At 36.1% G+C, this 17,402-nt stretch overlaps 1 protein-coding gene across 1 annotated transcript; it reads left to right on the top strand.

Moving 5' to 3' along the window:
- Positions 1-1,992: 1,992 nt before the first annotated feature.
- On the top strand, positions 1,993-17,390 carry cflara (CASP8 and FADD-like apoptosis regulator a). The gene is made up of 11 exons (XM_051672856.1): positions 1,993-2,077; positions 3,051-3,121; positions 3,203-3,783; positions 3,937-4,042; positions 9,234-9,366; positions 10,228-10,280; positions 10,370-10,433; positions 10,524-10,576; positions 10,687-10,765; positions 14,660-15,176; positions 16,697-17,390. The coding sequence occupies exons 3-11, from the start codon at positions 3,407-3,409 to the stop codon at positions 16,821-16,823; spliced, it is 1,509 nt and encodes a 502-aa protein (XP_051528816.1). The 5' UTR covers positions 1,993-2,077; positions 3,051-3,121; positions 3,203-3,406; the 3' UTR covers positions 16,824-17,390.
- The last annotated feature ends 12 nt before the right edge of the window (positions 17,391-17,402 follow it).

Raw genomic sequence — 17,402 nt, forward strand, 5'->3', positions numbered from 1 at the left:
TTTTTCCTCTGTCCCACTTTACCAATACTGCCTGGAAAAAAAAAAAGATCTGGGATTTGGTCAAAAGAGGGTTTTCAAAGGTTCTTCATCCCAGTCTTGAGTATTTCTTAATTTTTGCTTTTTACTAAGGTAGGAGACATCCTAAGATTTCTATAATGATATAATGTCAGATTATATGGCATTTGTATCATAATTAAAAATGCCAAGAAAGTGGTGGCCTGGGTATCTCAGCGAGTATTGACGCTGACTACCACCCCTGAAGTCGCGAGTTCAAAACCAGGGCGTGCTGAGTGACTCCAGCCAGGTCTCCTAAGCAACCAAATTGGCCCGGTTGCTAGGGAGGGTAGAGTCACATGGGATAACCTCCTCGTGGTTGCGATTAGTGGTTCTGACTCTCAATGGGGCGTGTGGTAAGTTGTGCGTGGATCGTGGAGAGTAGCATGAGCCTCCACATGCTGTGAGTCTCCGCGGTGTCACGCACAACGAGTCACGTGATAAGATGCGCGGATTGATGGTCTCAGAAGCGGAGACAACTGAGATTTGTCCTCCGCCACCTGGATTGCGGTGAGTAACCGCGCCACCATGAGGACCTACTAAGTAGTGGGAACTGAGCATTCCAAAAAAGGGGATAAAAAAAAATAAATGCCAAGAAATTTCCAAAAGTGTCCCACTTTAAATTCACCCTACTGTGCATTAAAACAATTTTTACATTATTTTAGTTAGTTTTTGAGTTATGAAAAAGTATTTTAGTTAAGGTTTGCTTTTCATTTTTATTTCAGTTTTCATTTTATTTTTCATTTACGATAATAACACTGCCTCCAAGCACCTCCTTGTGGCCCCTCAGTTTGAAAACCCTGGTGTAAACCATCTTTTTGGAGAAGTAATTGCAATTATCTATAGATTTAGTCTGTTACACATGAGACTCTTTCACTTGTTTGTTTAAATTAGGGAACAATTCCAACATCTGTGCTGCACAATGTCTGACATTATGGATATTAATAAAAGATCCTGACCTGTTCTTCGCAATTGGGAAAGCCTTAAACTTTTCACGCACACTTGAATAACATTTAATATTGTCTTCTGGCACAAGCTAAACTTTCTGCAAATATGGGTTCAAACAAGGGCGTAGCCAGAAAATTACTTCTGGGTGGGACTCAATAAAAATGAATGGGCCAAGTTTTCACTCATTTTTTAAACAAAATTTCCTTAGCAACAGAGAAGCAGTGCATTCAAAAAGTTCTTTCACACTTTCAGTAATCAGAAATGTGAACTATTTTATAAATATATATTTGAAGTCAAAGAATAATCTCTAATATTCTGGGTGGGCCTGGGTCTAATTTGGGTGGTCCCAGGCGCACCCCGGCCCACCCTTGTCTACGCCACTGGTTCCAAAGCACAAACTCTTGTTTTATAGCACACACAAGTCGAGTCATTTTTATTTGTATAGTGCTTTTCACAACACATATCATACTTCAAAGCAGCTTTACAGAAAATGAAACTGTAATATCTATAATGTCTTGAGAGTCAACACAGACATGTCATGTGTTCAATTATATGCACTGCCTGTATATGACAGTTTATGTATTTATAACATTGTTTATTAAATATATTTTTTCTTATTTGTCATTTCAATTTTATTGCACTCACGTGTACACAAACCTTTTTAAAGGTATACCTACGTGTTCTATAATTACCATAACAACGCTTTTTAAAGGTATACCTACGTGTTCTATAATTACCATAACAACGCTTTTTAAAGGTATACCTACGTGTTCTATAATTACCATAACAACGCTTTTTAAAGAGCTTTTGAGTCTCCATTTAGTCAGCTGTAATTCAACCGGTCTGTTAGAACATCTGCACTAATGAAGCGTAATGAGATAAAAGTAAATACTCATATAAGGAATGAGTCAAACCAAGAAGTGATTGGGTGCAACTTAACATTGTGGCCTCTTGTCTGTGGTTCATAAAAAATCCTTTCAGAGGGTGTGGCAACGGAAGTGTTGACGTTGAAAGTACTTTCGTTTTGTTCTTAGAGGGCGTTGATCATCGGAGATGGAGCCACGCAGCACTGACGGTAACGATCTATTCAGACCGTCAGACAGAACGCGTTATTGCGCTAAGAAATGAAACGGATGCAACGATCAGAGACGTCCGTGTAGCGCGTGTTTGCATCGACGTTCGGTGGGAACGGCCCCTAATCTGTTGGCCTACGTTTAGAGGTCATTTGCGGTTTTTGTTTTCCCTCTTTACTTTCAGTCTTTATTTTTTTTTTTTTATCTCTCTTTCTTTTTAACTACGATATAAACCCTTCACCATTAACGTACAGTAGTTGCAAGTTTCTCAAATGACTTTTGATTTCGATTTGGAATAATCTAAATATAAATTAGTTGCTTTATGGCCACATGATGGCGTTATCAGTGTATTTCGAAAACATGTCTTAGAAAAATACGTATATTTGTGCTTCTTCCATACTCTATATATGCTAGTTTTTACTGTGAGAAAGTGTCGCTTTATCGTCATCGTTCATGTGTTGCGTACGACACGGGAATTTCTGGGTTTAGATCATGAATATTAATTAGGCCATTCTTAAAGGGATAGTCCTGGTTCATTAGGCTACAAGTCAATCAATCGACAACGTTTGCGTGTTGATTACCACAAAAAATCATTTCAACTGGTCTCTCCTATTCTTTAACCTAAAATTCCTTTAAGATAGAAGTTGTTCACATGGCCTAATTAATATTCATAAGCCACGCCTTCTTTATGATAGGATTCATAATTTATCTCACGGGAATCCCCTTTGTAGGAATGGGAATGAGACTTTCACTTTTGTAATTACACTCTGGCACAAAACAGAAGTCCAAGAACCTGTTGACAAAAACTGCTGAATTTTGTTATATATAATTTTGTTATTAAAATAATAATAATATTAAAAAATATAGTTTTTTTTTTTTAAAAAAGAGGTTTTTTTTAAAATGCACTGTGTATTTGAGGTTGTCCAGGTACTTTCTGTTAAAGGTGTAGTTTCATGATCACTCATCTCTTTTCAGTGTTCAGAAAAAAGCCTGTATACAGGCAACACCACATTCGGCTTTGGCCCTCTACTGTAAGGACATTGAAGGTTAGTGTAGCTTTCTGTTAGCTGTCTTCCATATGTTCTCATGTGTTGTTATTTTATGTATGTGTTTTTAATCTTTTGCAGGTGTAAATCAAAAGTGGCTGGTGATTTCAACAAAAATGTGATGAATGAGTCAAAAATCTGATTTTGCAGTCAATACTTTCAATTTATAACTTAATTTCCTAAAGATCATCTTCTTTTCCAATTATAATTTTTTTTAAAAGTTTTTTTGCAAGTAAACAATAGATGTTTAAAAATGCGTAAAACATCCTTCCCCCAACTTTTACAATGACTGCTTGTTTTGCTCAAACTGTGAGCAATACAACCTACAGCATCTATACAGAATCATACAGTGAAATGGCGGATGGATTTTCAATCATGGTTAACAATGTGACGGCATCTCTTAGCAAGGAGGAGTGTAGAACCCTACTGTACCTGTGTACAGATTTATTCACCAACAGCTGTGTGGAGGATTTAAGAGGGGCTTTGCTGGCTTTTGCCAGACAGAAACAAAATCAAGCAGGGCAGTCTCAGGCTGGTGGTGCCCTCCTGATGGAGCTCATGTTCAGAATGAAACGCTTTGACATTTTAAAGAAAGTTCTCGGCAGCAACAGACAACAAGTTGAAGGAATTCTACAGAAAGGAGGTGTCCTCTCTGATTACAGGTGAACTAATTCTTCTTCCTTCTTGAATGAGAACAACCCATGTGGTTATAATGATAGTCAAGGTATTGAATTGCTTTATCTTGTGACAAACAATGCATATTATTTACACCCACCGGAAAGTTTCCGTATTTTGAACTGACCTCGTTTATGCAGGGTTCTAATGGCAGATGTGAGCGAAAACTTGGAGAGTGATGAGTTACAGTCCCTTATCTTTCTCCTGAGCAGTACCCTGCCCAAAGAGAGACTGGCTAGAGCTACTGTAAGACTGCAGAAATCACATGTTTAACCTCCAGAATATTTGTTAAACATTTTAATTCTTTCACCCCCTTTATTTTGTTGTTGTTGAAAGTAACATATACAGTTCTACTCATAAATTTGCAAACTTTCCAGAATCTGCTAAATGTTTATTGTTTTTGAGAGGGATCGTAGAAATTGCTTTTATTTACTGCTGCCCAGAAGAAGCTGTTTTACATGACAGATATTAACATGCATAACAAAATAACATAATTTATGTTATTTCATTTATTTATCATGTTTGAAAGTTTACACACCCTTTGTTCTTAATACTTTAAAGCCTAACATATACAATGATAATCAGAAAATGTTAAAAGGAGCTGTTTTTATACCTAAAGACAAACTATAATTGTTTTTGTACATAAAGTGTTTTTTGTTTATTTTATTTTTTTTAATAATATTTGATACATCAGGCTTTTAAAAGTCATTATCCTCCTGAGACCCAGGAAATTCTTTTTGTAAAGGACTTATATTATTTAAGATTCTTTTTGCCCATGAATGCAACGGTAGTAAATACTGGGATATCTTAAGAGGATTCTCTGGGCTTTTCGGAGATACCAAATGTTTAGGAGTTTGACCATGACAACTTCCTCCCCTTGGTCTGTAGAAATGTATGAGATTACAATTCAGTACATCAAATCAATAAAATAGCATCTATATATATATATATATATATATATACAGTCAGAAGTTTACATACGCTTAGGTTGAAGTCATTAAAACTCTTTTTTTTTTTTTTTTTTTTTTTTTTTAACCACTCCACAGATTAAACATTAGCAAACTGTAGTTTTGGCGAGTCGTTTAGGACATCTACTTTGTGCATGACATGAGTAATTTTTGCAACAATTGTTTACAGACATATTTCTTTTAATTGACTATTTCACAATTCCAGTGGGTCAGAAGTTTACATACACTAAGTTAACTGTGCCTTTAAGCAGCTTAGAAAATTCCAGAAAATGATGTCAAGCCTTTAGACAATTTGCCAGTTAGCTTCTGATAGGAGGTGTACTGAATTGGAGGTGTACCTGTGGATGTATTTTAAGGCCTACCTTCAAACTCGGTGCCTCTTTGCTTGTCTTCATGGAAAAATCAAAAGAAATCAGACAAGACCTCAGAAAAACAATTGTGGACCTCAAAAAGTCTGGTTCATCCTTGGGAGCAATTTCCAAACACCTGAAGGTACCACGTTCATCTTTACAAACAGTAGTATGCAAGTATAAACACCATGGGACCACGGAGCCACCACGGTTACTGCTCAGGAAGGAGATGCATTCTGTCTCCTTGAGATGAACGTAGTTTTGTGCAAAAAGTGCAAATCAATCCCAGAACAACAGCAAAGGACCTTGTGAAGATGCTGGAGGAAACAGGAAGACAAGTATCTATATCCACAGTAAAACGAGTCCTATATTGACATAACCTGAAAGGCTGCTCAGCAAGAAAGAAGCCACTGCTCCAAAACCACCATAAAAAATCCAGAATACAGTTTGCAAGTGCACATGAGGACAAAGATCTTACTTTTTGGAGAAATGTACTCTGGTCTGATGAAACAAAAATTGAACTGTTTGGCCTTAATGACCATCGTTATGTTTGGAAGAAAAAGGGTGAGGCTTGCAAGCCGAAGATCACCATCCCATCCATGAAGCATGGGGGTGGCAGCATCATGTTGTGGGTTGCTTTGCTGCAGGAGGGACTGGTGCACTTCACAAAATAGATGGCATCATGAGGAAGGAAAATTATGTGGATATATTGAAGCAAAATCTCAAGACATCAGCCAGGAAGTTAAAGCTCAGTCACAAATGGGTCTTCCAAATGGACAGTGACCTCAAGCATACCTCCAAAGTTTTGGTAAAATGGCTTAAGGACAACAAAGTCAAGGTATTGGAGTGGCGATCACAAAGCCCTGACCTCAGTCCATTAGAAATTTGTGGGCAGAACTGAAAAAGCATGTGCGAGCAAGGAGGCCTACTAACCTGACTCAGTTACACCAGTTCTGTCTGGAGGAATGGGCCAAAATTCCAGCAACTTATTGTGAGAAGCTTGTTGAAGGCTACCCAAAAAGTTTGACCCAAGTTAAACAATTTAAAGGCAATGCTACCAAATACAAACAAATGTATGTAAACTTCTGACCCACTGAGAATGTGATGAAAGTAATAACAGCTGAAATAAATCATTTTCTCTACTATTATTCTGACATTTCACATTCTTAAAATAAAGTAGTGATCCTAACTGACCTAAGACAGGGAATGTTTTCTATGATTAAATGTCAGGAATTGTGAAAAACTGAGTTTAAATGTATTTGGCTAAGGTGTATGTAAACTTCTGACTTCAACTGTACATACATTAAATATATATATATATATAAGAGATCACTGCAAAGTTATCAGTTTCTCTGGATTTACTATTTATAGGTATGTGTTTGAGTAAAATTAACATTTTTGTTTTATTCTATAAATACTGACAACATTTCTCCCAAATCCCAAATAAAAATATTGTCATTTAGAGCATTTATTTGCATAAAATGTCAACTGGTCAAAATAACAAAAAAGAAGCAGTGTTTTCAGACCTTGAATAATGCAAAGAAAACAAGTTCATATTCATTTTTAAATAACACAATACTAATTTAACTTCAAGTTCACGGCAGTGCGACAGAGAGAGAGTTACGGACAACTGTCCGACACCTGTGTGTGTTTCTCTTTTTGGTTCAGTTTCTAATTAAATATTATTTATATTGTCAAGCCGGTTGTCGCCTCCTCCTTTCCATTGATGTGTTACGCTGGTGCCGTCTCCAGTCGGCCTCTATCCCTCTCGGGCTAATCAGCCTGATTAGGAGCCGGGTGTGTAGAATCATGACCCAGCCCCGCCCTCTGCCCTGCCACACCCTGATTTTCAATCACAGCTTTCATGCGTCTTCGCATGCTCTCTGCCAATCTTTCACATTGCTGTTGGGTGAGTTTATGCCACTCCTGCCGCAAAAATTCAAGCAGCTTGGCATTGTTTGATGGCTTGTGCCCATCCATCTTCCTCTTGATCACATTCCAGAGGTTTTCAATGGGGTTCAGGTCTGAAGATTGGGCTGGCCATGACAGGGACTTGATCCGGAGACTTGATCCGGTGGTCCTCCATCCACACCTTGATTGACCTGGCTGTGTGGCATGGAGCATTGTCCAGCTGGAAAAACCAATCCTCAGAGTTGGGGAACATTGTCAGAGCAGAAGGAAGCAAGTTTTCTGCCAGGATAACCTTGTACATGGCTTGATTCATGCGTCCTTCACTAAGGAATGAAATGAATCTGCCTGATTCCAGCCTTGCTGAAGCACCCCCAGATCATCACCGATCCTCCACCTGGTCGTCTAATGGTTAGACGGAGACCTGGAGAGGACTACAAGCCACAGTGTCTCGCACTCACTGTGAAATTTGGTGGAATTTTGAACTTTTGTGCCAGGAGTGACCTAACATCAATGTGAAAGACTGGTAGAGAGCATGCCAAGACGCATGAAAGCTGTGATTGAAAATCAGGGTTATTCCACCAAATATTGATTTGTGAACTCTTCCTAAGTTAAAACATTAGTATTGTGTTGTTTAAAAATGAACATGAACTTGTTTTCTTTGCACTATTCGAGGTCTGAAAACACTGCATCTTTTTTGTTATTTTGACCAGTTGTCATTTTCTGCAAATAAATGCTCTAAATGACAATATTTTTATTTGTAATTTGGGAGAAATTTTGTCAGCACTTTATAGAATAAAACAAAAATGTTCATTTTACTCAAACACATATCTATAAATAGTAAATCCAGAGAAACTGATAACTTTGCAGTGATCTGTTAATTTTTTCCAGAGCTATATATATAATATATATACTGCGTGTGTGTGTGTATATATATATATATATATATATATATATATACACACACACACACACACACACATATATATATTTGTCAAAGAACAGTTATCATACTCATTTTAGTTTTCACAATTAATCGCATAATTTTTTGTAGTTAATCACGATTAATCACAGATTTTGAAAGTGCTGAAATGTACTTCTTTTCCTGTCAAAATGCATTTATTTCCATCCTTGGAAAGAAAATGACAACAATAAGTAACAATATACTGCTTAATAACATTTTCCAAACAAAGCCTTCCACAGTATAAAGACAGAAATGCACTAAAATATCACAAATTCAAGAAACATTATACGTTTCCCAAAGTCTAAGTGGGAGTTTGACTAATTGAAAAAACTAGTCCCCACATAGGTTGCATATTCATTGCAATGGGCATTAAATCTATTAAACTCTCATCCTCCACAATATTAATCTGCTGGTAGACTGTGGCTATCCGCTTTGTTACAGCAATCGTGACACCGTGTTCATGATTTGCGTCAGGGTGTCATCAACCGCTGCTCTGAACTCCACATGAAAAGCGCTTGCAGACAAAAACATCTCCTTCTGCATTTTGGTGATAGTTAAGACTGGACATGCTTCTGTGGTAATTAAATGTGCCTTACATAAGCTAAAAAATACTTGATATCTGTCACAAGTTCCATGTAGGCTTGTTTTGGCATTAAGAGCTCCTTTCTCCATCATTTGCTCACTGACACAGAAATGCTGTGTGTGCATTGTTTAGTGTGTGTCGGTGTAATGAATCCAGGCAGACACATCGCAAAAGGCCCTTCTAAGTGTTTATGCTGTTTTATGCTGTATTAACGGTAAATGCGTTAATCACGATTAAGAAAAATTCACGCGTTAAACTTCTGAAATTAATCGTATGCTTTAACGTGTTCATTTTGACAGCTAGCCTATACTTAAACATCTTAAATATCTATTATACTTGAATATCTGTTATGCAGATTCTTAATGGCAGTACTGAATAAAAATAAAATAAAACAAAGGGCAATTGTAATGATTTCTATTTTTTTTTTTTTTTTTAAATACCAAACTTCTTACAGATTCTGCCAGGGGTGTGTAAACTTACAAGCATCAGTCGTTGTTGTTGTTTATTGTTGTTGTTGTTATTATTATTATTATACTAATACTGAATAGAAAAGTATTACAGACAGAGTCTGTTATCAACATGATCAAGGTCAAAAATCGACTGTTTACTGATAAAGCGATTTCTGGAACATGGTCACACTTTTATTTCATTTTATTTCTAACAGAGTTTCCTAGATGTGGTGGTGGAATTGGAGAAGTTAGATGAAGTATCCTGTGATAAGCTAGACCTGGTTGAACAGTGTTTGAAGAATATACACAGAATTGACCTTGTCAAAAGGATTCAGGCCTACCAAAGAGGTAAGTCCTCATCAATTAGACTACTTGTCAGGAGGTAAACTCTTTATGCTGAAACAGAACGCAGCTCCTGCTCTAAACATTGAGACATGCATTTAAGAAACACCATGCAACAGTCAAACTAAAGCTGCTTTTTCAACATCGGGCCGAATGTTTAATAAGATTGTGCCAGTTAGCTCATTAAAACTTTTATAATATAGCATTATATTACTCTTTCCTTGCTTTCCTTTTTGCTACATCAGAGTAAAAACCAGGTGATAAAGCAGTACTGAAAACTGGAATATGCAACCATCCTCCATAGCGCACTCGGTCCAATGTTTATCTCTCACGTCGTCACCAACTGACGTATTTGATGTGTACATTCAAGCACCACAGTGGAAAATGAAACTGTAACCGTGCCAACTGGCCCAGAACGGCACGGTTTCGCAATGAGAACCATTTGGCCCGATGGTGAAAAAGCGGCTTAAGTAACTCATGAAGTAACTAGAGGTTTTTGCAGATCGATGGACATGCAATAATACTTTGTTTTACCCTCTATAATAAAACATTGGGTTTTTAAGCAAGTAGTCATTTAGCAAATGCTTTTTATTCAAAGCGACTTACAGTACACTTATTACAGGGACAGTTCCCCTGGAGAAACCTGGGGCTAGGTGTCTTGCTCAAGGGCGTAGTGGTGATGGCTCATGGCTCCTTGCAGAGATTTTACCACCAACCTTCCGGTTACCAACCCTGAGCTTTAACCACGACGCCACACCACCCAAAATATTTTGAGACTGTTTCTCCAGTCACTTTTTTTTTTTTCAGCATACTTGTAATTCTCAAGGGCATCAGAGCTAGTAATATGAGAATATTAATCTGTTTTAGGTCGGAACGTACCATGTGTAGTCCCTAAAGTTCCTAAGCAGAATTTCTCGAAAGTAAGGCATGCATTTTTCATATTTATGTGAAATAAGTGTTTATTCAGAGTTGCTAAAATTGTTTCACCCCATTTTATTCTCCATTTTAGTACACCCCTGGGCCCCCTCAGCATCCCATTAACCCAATCAGACAACCTCAATGCTGTTATCAAGGTGAGTTCTTTTGTAACTTCTTTATAACTTTTTACTTTAATGTCGACCATATGTTTAACAATACGATATGTGTCTGTGGTCGTTTTCTAGAGTTTAAAAACGTGAAGGTTTCGGTGCCTGAAACAGGGACATCGTACACACAGGTGATCATCCCCTTACTTTACTAATAAACAAGATCTAGTCATCATGGCAAATTTATTTTTTTAATGGGTAGGTATTAAGAAATGTCTCCCAATGTCTGTATGTTTGATAGGCTTTAGCGGAGGAGTATCAATTGAATCCTGAACAGAGGGGCTTGTGTGTGATTATTGACTGTGTTGGCTTCGATGGAGGTAAGTGTGTGTGGTAGAGTACTAAAGGGAAAGTTTATTAGAGGAAAAGAAAGAGGGTATAATCACAAGATAGAAGTTAATAGATGTGGTTAGTTTAAAAAATGCTTCATCATGTTTTTGAAGTCATGTAATATAGGGTTGTTTCCTCTAGAGGTTGACCGATACTTAAGGTGGTGGGGAAAGGCCGCTAACCGATTAATCGGCCGATAGTTTATAAAATCTATTTATAGAATGTCAAAAGAATTTCTTATTTTTTCCTTATTATGACCACAAGACCTCTATGGACAGAGGCCACAAGAGTCCAAAATTAATAAAATCCCAGATGCAGTTTATTGTTCAACCAAAATCCCAATAATAACCAGAAAAAGTTTTTTTTTCAGTACGATTGTTCGTTCCGAATGAGCTTTTGAATGGTAACAATGGATTCCAATGGCACTATTCACAGTGGGTCTGACAAATTGTCTGCCAACAATACGAAGGGTTTTTTTTTTACGGAGAGTGGTCCTATTTATTTGTTTATTTATTTTTTTCCTTCAGATTGAGGTGGAAACTGACTGACCAATGAGAAAAGAGCTTTTTGTAATTTTTTACAGAGTCATTGCAGCTGCTCAATCCAACGCAAACACCGGCATTGGATGTGCAGCTGATACACACCATGAAAACTATATACTTAAAAATAAATAGTTGCAGTTTATGAACTCTTTGGCATGCAAAGATAAACCCGGTATGTCTTTGAAAGCCTGCTTATGGGTTTTTGTCTTAAATGGACATTATTTTATATGGATATCACTGTGTCTGTTATATTCACATGGCATTAAAATTAACAGTGAGGTGGGGGCCTGGGTAGCTTCATCGAGTATTGACGCCGACTACCACCCCTGGAATTCGAATCCAGGGCATGCTGAGTGACTCCAGTCAGGTCTCCTAAGCAACCAAATTGACCCGGTTGCTAGGGATGGTAGAGTCACATGGGGTAACCTCCTCATGGTCACTATAATGTGGTTCGATCTCAGTGGGGAGCATGGTGAATTGTGCGTGCATGCTGTGGAGAAAAGCGTGAAGCCTCCACATGTGCTACGTCTCTGCGGTAACGTGCTCAACAAGCCACGTGATAAGATGCATGGATTGACGGTATCAGACACGGAGGCAACTGAGATTCACTACGCTACCATGAGGACTTAGAGCACATTGGGATTTGGGCATTCCAAATTGGGGAGAAAAGGGGAGAAAAAATAAATAAATAAAATAAATAGCAGCGAGGTTCGGCAATTCATTTGCAATAAGCTCATAATAAAATATCCCATAAAAAGATTAGTTACATGCAATGTTTTAGACAAATGATTTGCAGATCCACACTGCTATTTTTATTGCAAGGACAATATAACAAAGTATTGCAATACTTTAAATAAATACAAAAACGTGAGCGGTGTTTTCTTTTGTTATATTTAATATGCATCACATTTATACTATACCTGTTATTCTCAATGTACATTATTCCACATGTATTTATATCACTCTCATAAAAAACACAACATGGAAAGAATGTAATGAAACAGTTATGCCAAATTAGGAAAATAAATGCTTTAACAGCATTCAATATATTAATCTCAAATAGCTGAATGGTGCGGACAGGAGACTGGTAGAACAAGAGTGCTGCCTACTGCACTGGAGTGAAGTTGTTTTTTTGTTTCATTTTTGTACAGACTGTGAATAGACCTTATGCCAGACGTTCGTCTCGCAAAATTGTCACGGATTTGGTGTGAACAGGCTTTAACGTGGGACTTTTAAGTATAAACAAACCCGAAACACACTGGGGACTCTTATTATGAGCTGAGTTCCAAAAAGCAACTATTGACACCGATTATTTGGCAAAACCGATATATCGGTCTATCTCTAGTTTCTTCAACTGGGCACTTTTAGCACTGTGAATTTCTAGAAAGTAAAGTGTCATTAAAACATTTTTCACACTCTCGCTTGTTCATTTAGTTTATTTGTCTGTTAATGTCCAACATTGTATGTTCATGCATCACAGGAGATTTATGTAATTTTTTTCTGAAAGTCATGAAAATTCCCACTACAGTCATTTCCATCACATCTCAAATGCTGTTTTGTGTTTAATATAAAAAATGTCTATATACGCACAATTAAATAATATTTTCAAACTTCATGCGTAATTTGGCAAAATTACAGCTTTATTGGAAATGACGCCCAATAAAAATATTCTGCTCACAAGGGATATTTACCTTGAATTTTCATTGTTTTCTTCAAACATCACTTGTCTCTTATTTAATCTCAAACATGCTGACACTTTTGTCCACTTGGTTAACAAGTACACTAACTTTTGAAAACTTTATTAGGGGCAAAACATTTATAAACAATTTCAGTATTTATGGTGGGAATATCATAGTTTCAAACATGTAATACTTTTTTTTATTAGTTATTTTTATTTTCATAGTTTAATATTAAAAGTCTGGATCTGGGACAAACGTACAACAGTAAAAAATAAATAAAAATAGGACTGACAATCGATTAAAATAGTTAATCGTGATTAATCGCATAGTTTTTCCATAGTTAATCATGATTAATTGCATCGTTTTCCCATAATTAATCGCGATTAATCGCATAGTTTTTCCATAGTTAATCGTGATTAATTGCATCATTTTCCCATAATTAATCGCGATTAATTTCATCATTTTTCCATAGTTAATTGCGATTAATCACATATTTTGAAATGGCTTAAAATTGACTCTTAATATACTTCATTTTCTGTTAAAATGCATTTAGTTCCTTGTTAGGAAAGAAAATAAAACGATATGTAACAATATGTTTAACATTTTCCAAATTCTAGTAACATTCAATTTTTCTTAAAGTCCAAGTGGCAGGTTCACTATTTAAAGGAACTAGTTCTTATAGGTTGCGAATTCATTGCAATGCACATTAAATCTCTTAAACTATCATCCATCACAATATTAATCGGCCGGCAGACTGTGGCTATGCACATTGTTGGAGCAATCGTGAAGCCGCATTCACATGATTCGCATGAGGACATCAACGCACCGCTCAGTGGATGCCAGTGTCAAGCGCAGCTCTAAAGTTTGATCTCCACATGAAAAGCGCTGCCGAGAACGGCAGAATATGGCAGAAATAGTAAGAGTAGTATGGTAGTATGCCATTGCGAACACAGCCCACATCTTGTTCTGCCTTTAGCACTAGCACTGCCTACGTAATGATATGTCATTCAAATTGTCGGTAATCATTGGCGGACACTTCGAAAGATCAGTGACAACTGGGTCAAAATTGAAATTGTTTGGAAAAAAATTAACACTAAATATTTTAAATTATTGGCACGTGTTAACGTGTTAATTTCAACAGTTATACAAAGGTGTTTGAAAAGTACCAAAAATAAATTATGAATACTGGTAAAAAAGTGTCCAGTTCCATTATAATGAGACCTTCATAAAACTAAAAGAAAAAAAGGTAAAGTCTGTTAGTTTTAATAAAAATCAACCCCTGGTAAATGAAAGCGCCTAAGTTGAAGAAACACAGAGAATCTTCATGGTATCTTTGACTACATCTGAAAACCACATTTGTGTATTCTTGTTCGTAGAACAACCACAAATTGATGTCATCAGAATGTTTTTGAAAAACAGGTAAATTCCCAAAAGGGGAAGCACACTTAAGAACAGATGTTTATAAAAATCCAATTGTCTACCCCAAGATTTCCATTCTCATTAGATCTCCAAGATTACCTTATCAGGGGCTGTTTTTTTCCTCTTCAATGACACATTTTTAAAATGTCATTTGATGGAACAAAACTGTTAACGTGAGAAAGGGGCAGAATTTGTAGGTCAGTGTACGTGCAATCTTCTTAGCATCTAATTTGTATCCTTTCAGAGATGCTGAGCCAGACATTCGAACGTTTGGGTTTCACAGTCATCTTCCACTCTCTCCTGGGTCTGAAAGAAACCCAGAAGGTCCTGGAAGACCTGGCCCGCCACAGGAACCTCCAGAGGTTCAACCGCTTTGTCTGCTGCCTCATTAGCAGGGGATCGGACACTCACCTGCTGGCTACAGACTCCCACGGACCTGGCATGATGCTGGAAGATCTCAAACAACTTTTCAGCCCAGTCCAGTGTCCCTCTCTGGGTGGTAAACCCAAACTGTTCTTCACCCAGATCTACAGGATGGAAGGAGCCCAGCGAAGACCCTCAATGGATGATGAATACCTTGAGACAGATTGGCCATTATGCCACTACACTGGGAGTCAGGGTGAGGACGAGCGAACGGTCCCGGTGTCTGCGGATGTACTTTGGAGTGTCTGCACAACAGAGGCAGAGCTACTGGAAGGCTCTGGTCACCAGTCTGTTTACCTGCATGCATTAAAATCTGCCTTGCTAAGGGGATTTGAGAGGTATGGTAACAAAGTTACCAATTAACCAGTCAGCATTCTTATTTTCCTTCATAGTAAAATTCAAATCCAATACAGTATAACAAAGGAGATGCATGTTTCAGTTCACACATAAATATGAATATACAGGATTTATTTTACACTTGTACTTGCTAAACATAAAAAAACACCCTACACGATACATACTATTGCAAGCTGAATTGACTTTAAATGATGTGCGGGATATGAATGATAGATTTCTACAATTCACTTTTCACTAGTTAAAATGCTCATTCGTGATTTCAACAATGGAATTACTACTAGTGAAATCCTGATATTTTATATCAGTAATAACATTTGCACTAGTAAAAATGTTAATTGTTGATTTCAAAATGACATAATGCACAGGAAATACACATTCCTGATATCAAAAATGGAATTCCAACTAGCAAAAAAACAATTACTGAAAATTTTCACTAGAAGAACTTCACACGGTCATTCACGCGATGCCAGGTATCTATCAAATTAATTTCTTACTAGTTGAAATTCCAATTTCACATATGCACTTTTTACTAGTAAAAATTATTGTTTTTGATTTTTACTGAGATTTTTACTAGTTGTAATTCAATGTTGATATCAGGAATGGACATTTGATCTAGTAACAATGTAAGTATTAATATAAAAAAAACAATTTTACTAGTAAAAAGATTGTTTTTGATATCAATAATTAAATTTTTACTAGTGCAAATGTCCATTTCTGATCTCAACAATTTAATAACAACTAGTAAAAATGCTAATTTTTGATACTTTTGTGTAAATTGAATAATTTGGATTTTTACTAGTTCCAATGTTATTTCAGATATCTGGATATTCATATTTAAAAAGGCTTTCTTAATAGTTAAAATCACATTACAGATATCTGAAATTAACATTAGTTTAAACCGTCACCACTAGTGAAAACCAAATTCCAGATTTTTACTAGTTGTAATTCAATGTTTATATCAGGAATGGACATTTGATCTAGTAACAATGTAATTATTAATATAAAAAAAACCAATAATTTTTACTAGTAAAAATTGCACATGTGAAATTGGAATTTCAACTTGAAATTAATTATAGATTTCTGTAATCGCATTTTGAACAGGAGTGAATAACATACCATGAAATTCTACTAGTGAAAATGCAGTTACAAATACCAAAAATTGTTCTCTATTAGTTGAAATTCAATTTTTGATAACAAGAATTAACACATTTTTACTAGTGTAAATGTAATTACTGATATCATAAATGAGCTTTTTTGCTAGTAGTAATTGCATTCCTGATATCAAGAATTGGCATTTTAACTAGAGAAAATGTTATTATAGATATCTAATTCATATCCTGCACATGGTTAGTGATATTATTATATACATGCTGCATTGTGTTCAAAGGTGTGAATGTTCTTTTCTTTTAATTTATATCAAAGTCTAAATGGTTTCATGTTTTTGCATGTCTCCGCATTCTACTCTATTGCTGCTAATTCTGTTTTTCTTTTTCTTCTGCAGGAAGATGCATGTATTGGATATTATGACAGAAGTGAACAGAAGAGTGTTTAGTCACAATCAGCAAAATCCTGAGAAGACATATCAGCCTCAGCTCTTTCATACACTACGGAAGAAACTTTACTTCTAACACTGAGTGCAATCAACACAAATGGCTCCTTTTCTTTCTTTCATGTTCACACACACACACACAGACTCACGTGTTTTAGAGTAGAAGTAATTGTTGTTTACTGTTTGTGTAGTTGATAAATAAGCCTAACAGCTTCATACTGCCATAGTAATGAACTGTACTGCATTACAGTATATTTTATTTGAAGTTATTTATTAGTGCAGCTTAATCGCTTAAATGTATCGATGTACCTTGAAGTTATGAGGTGATTTTTGAATATGAAGGCTGTGTATAGTATCATGTTCTTCATCAATATTATTGTGCATTAGTAAAATAATCTAAAGGGTCTATTATTATCATTGTATTTTTTACAAGACATTTTTATTTGGCAGCTAAAACAAAGTTCTCTATTACAGTATCTACTGCTAGTGTGCAAATTATTATAATTACAAAATAAATAAGAATTCTTCTTTTGTCACAGTTGTAAGAGCATACATTATCCTATATGTAATCTAACCAGATTTTACTGTTTAAATCAATATTTAATTGTTTGTATTAGAGGTTCATCATTAAATCATTTATCAGTTATTGTTTTGGTTT

This window comes from Myxocyprinus asiaticus, chromosome 35, assembly GCF_019703515.2.
Source record: "Myxocyprinus asiaticus isolate MX2 ecotype Aquarium Trade chromosome 35, UBuf_Myxa_2, whole genome shotgun sequence".
Lineage (NCBI taxonomy): Eukaryota > Metazoa > Chordata > Actinopteri > Cypriniformes > Catostomidae > Myxocyprinus > Myxocyprinus asiaticus.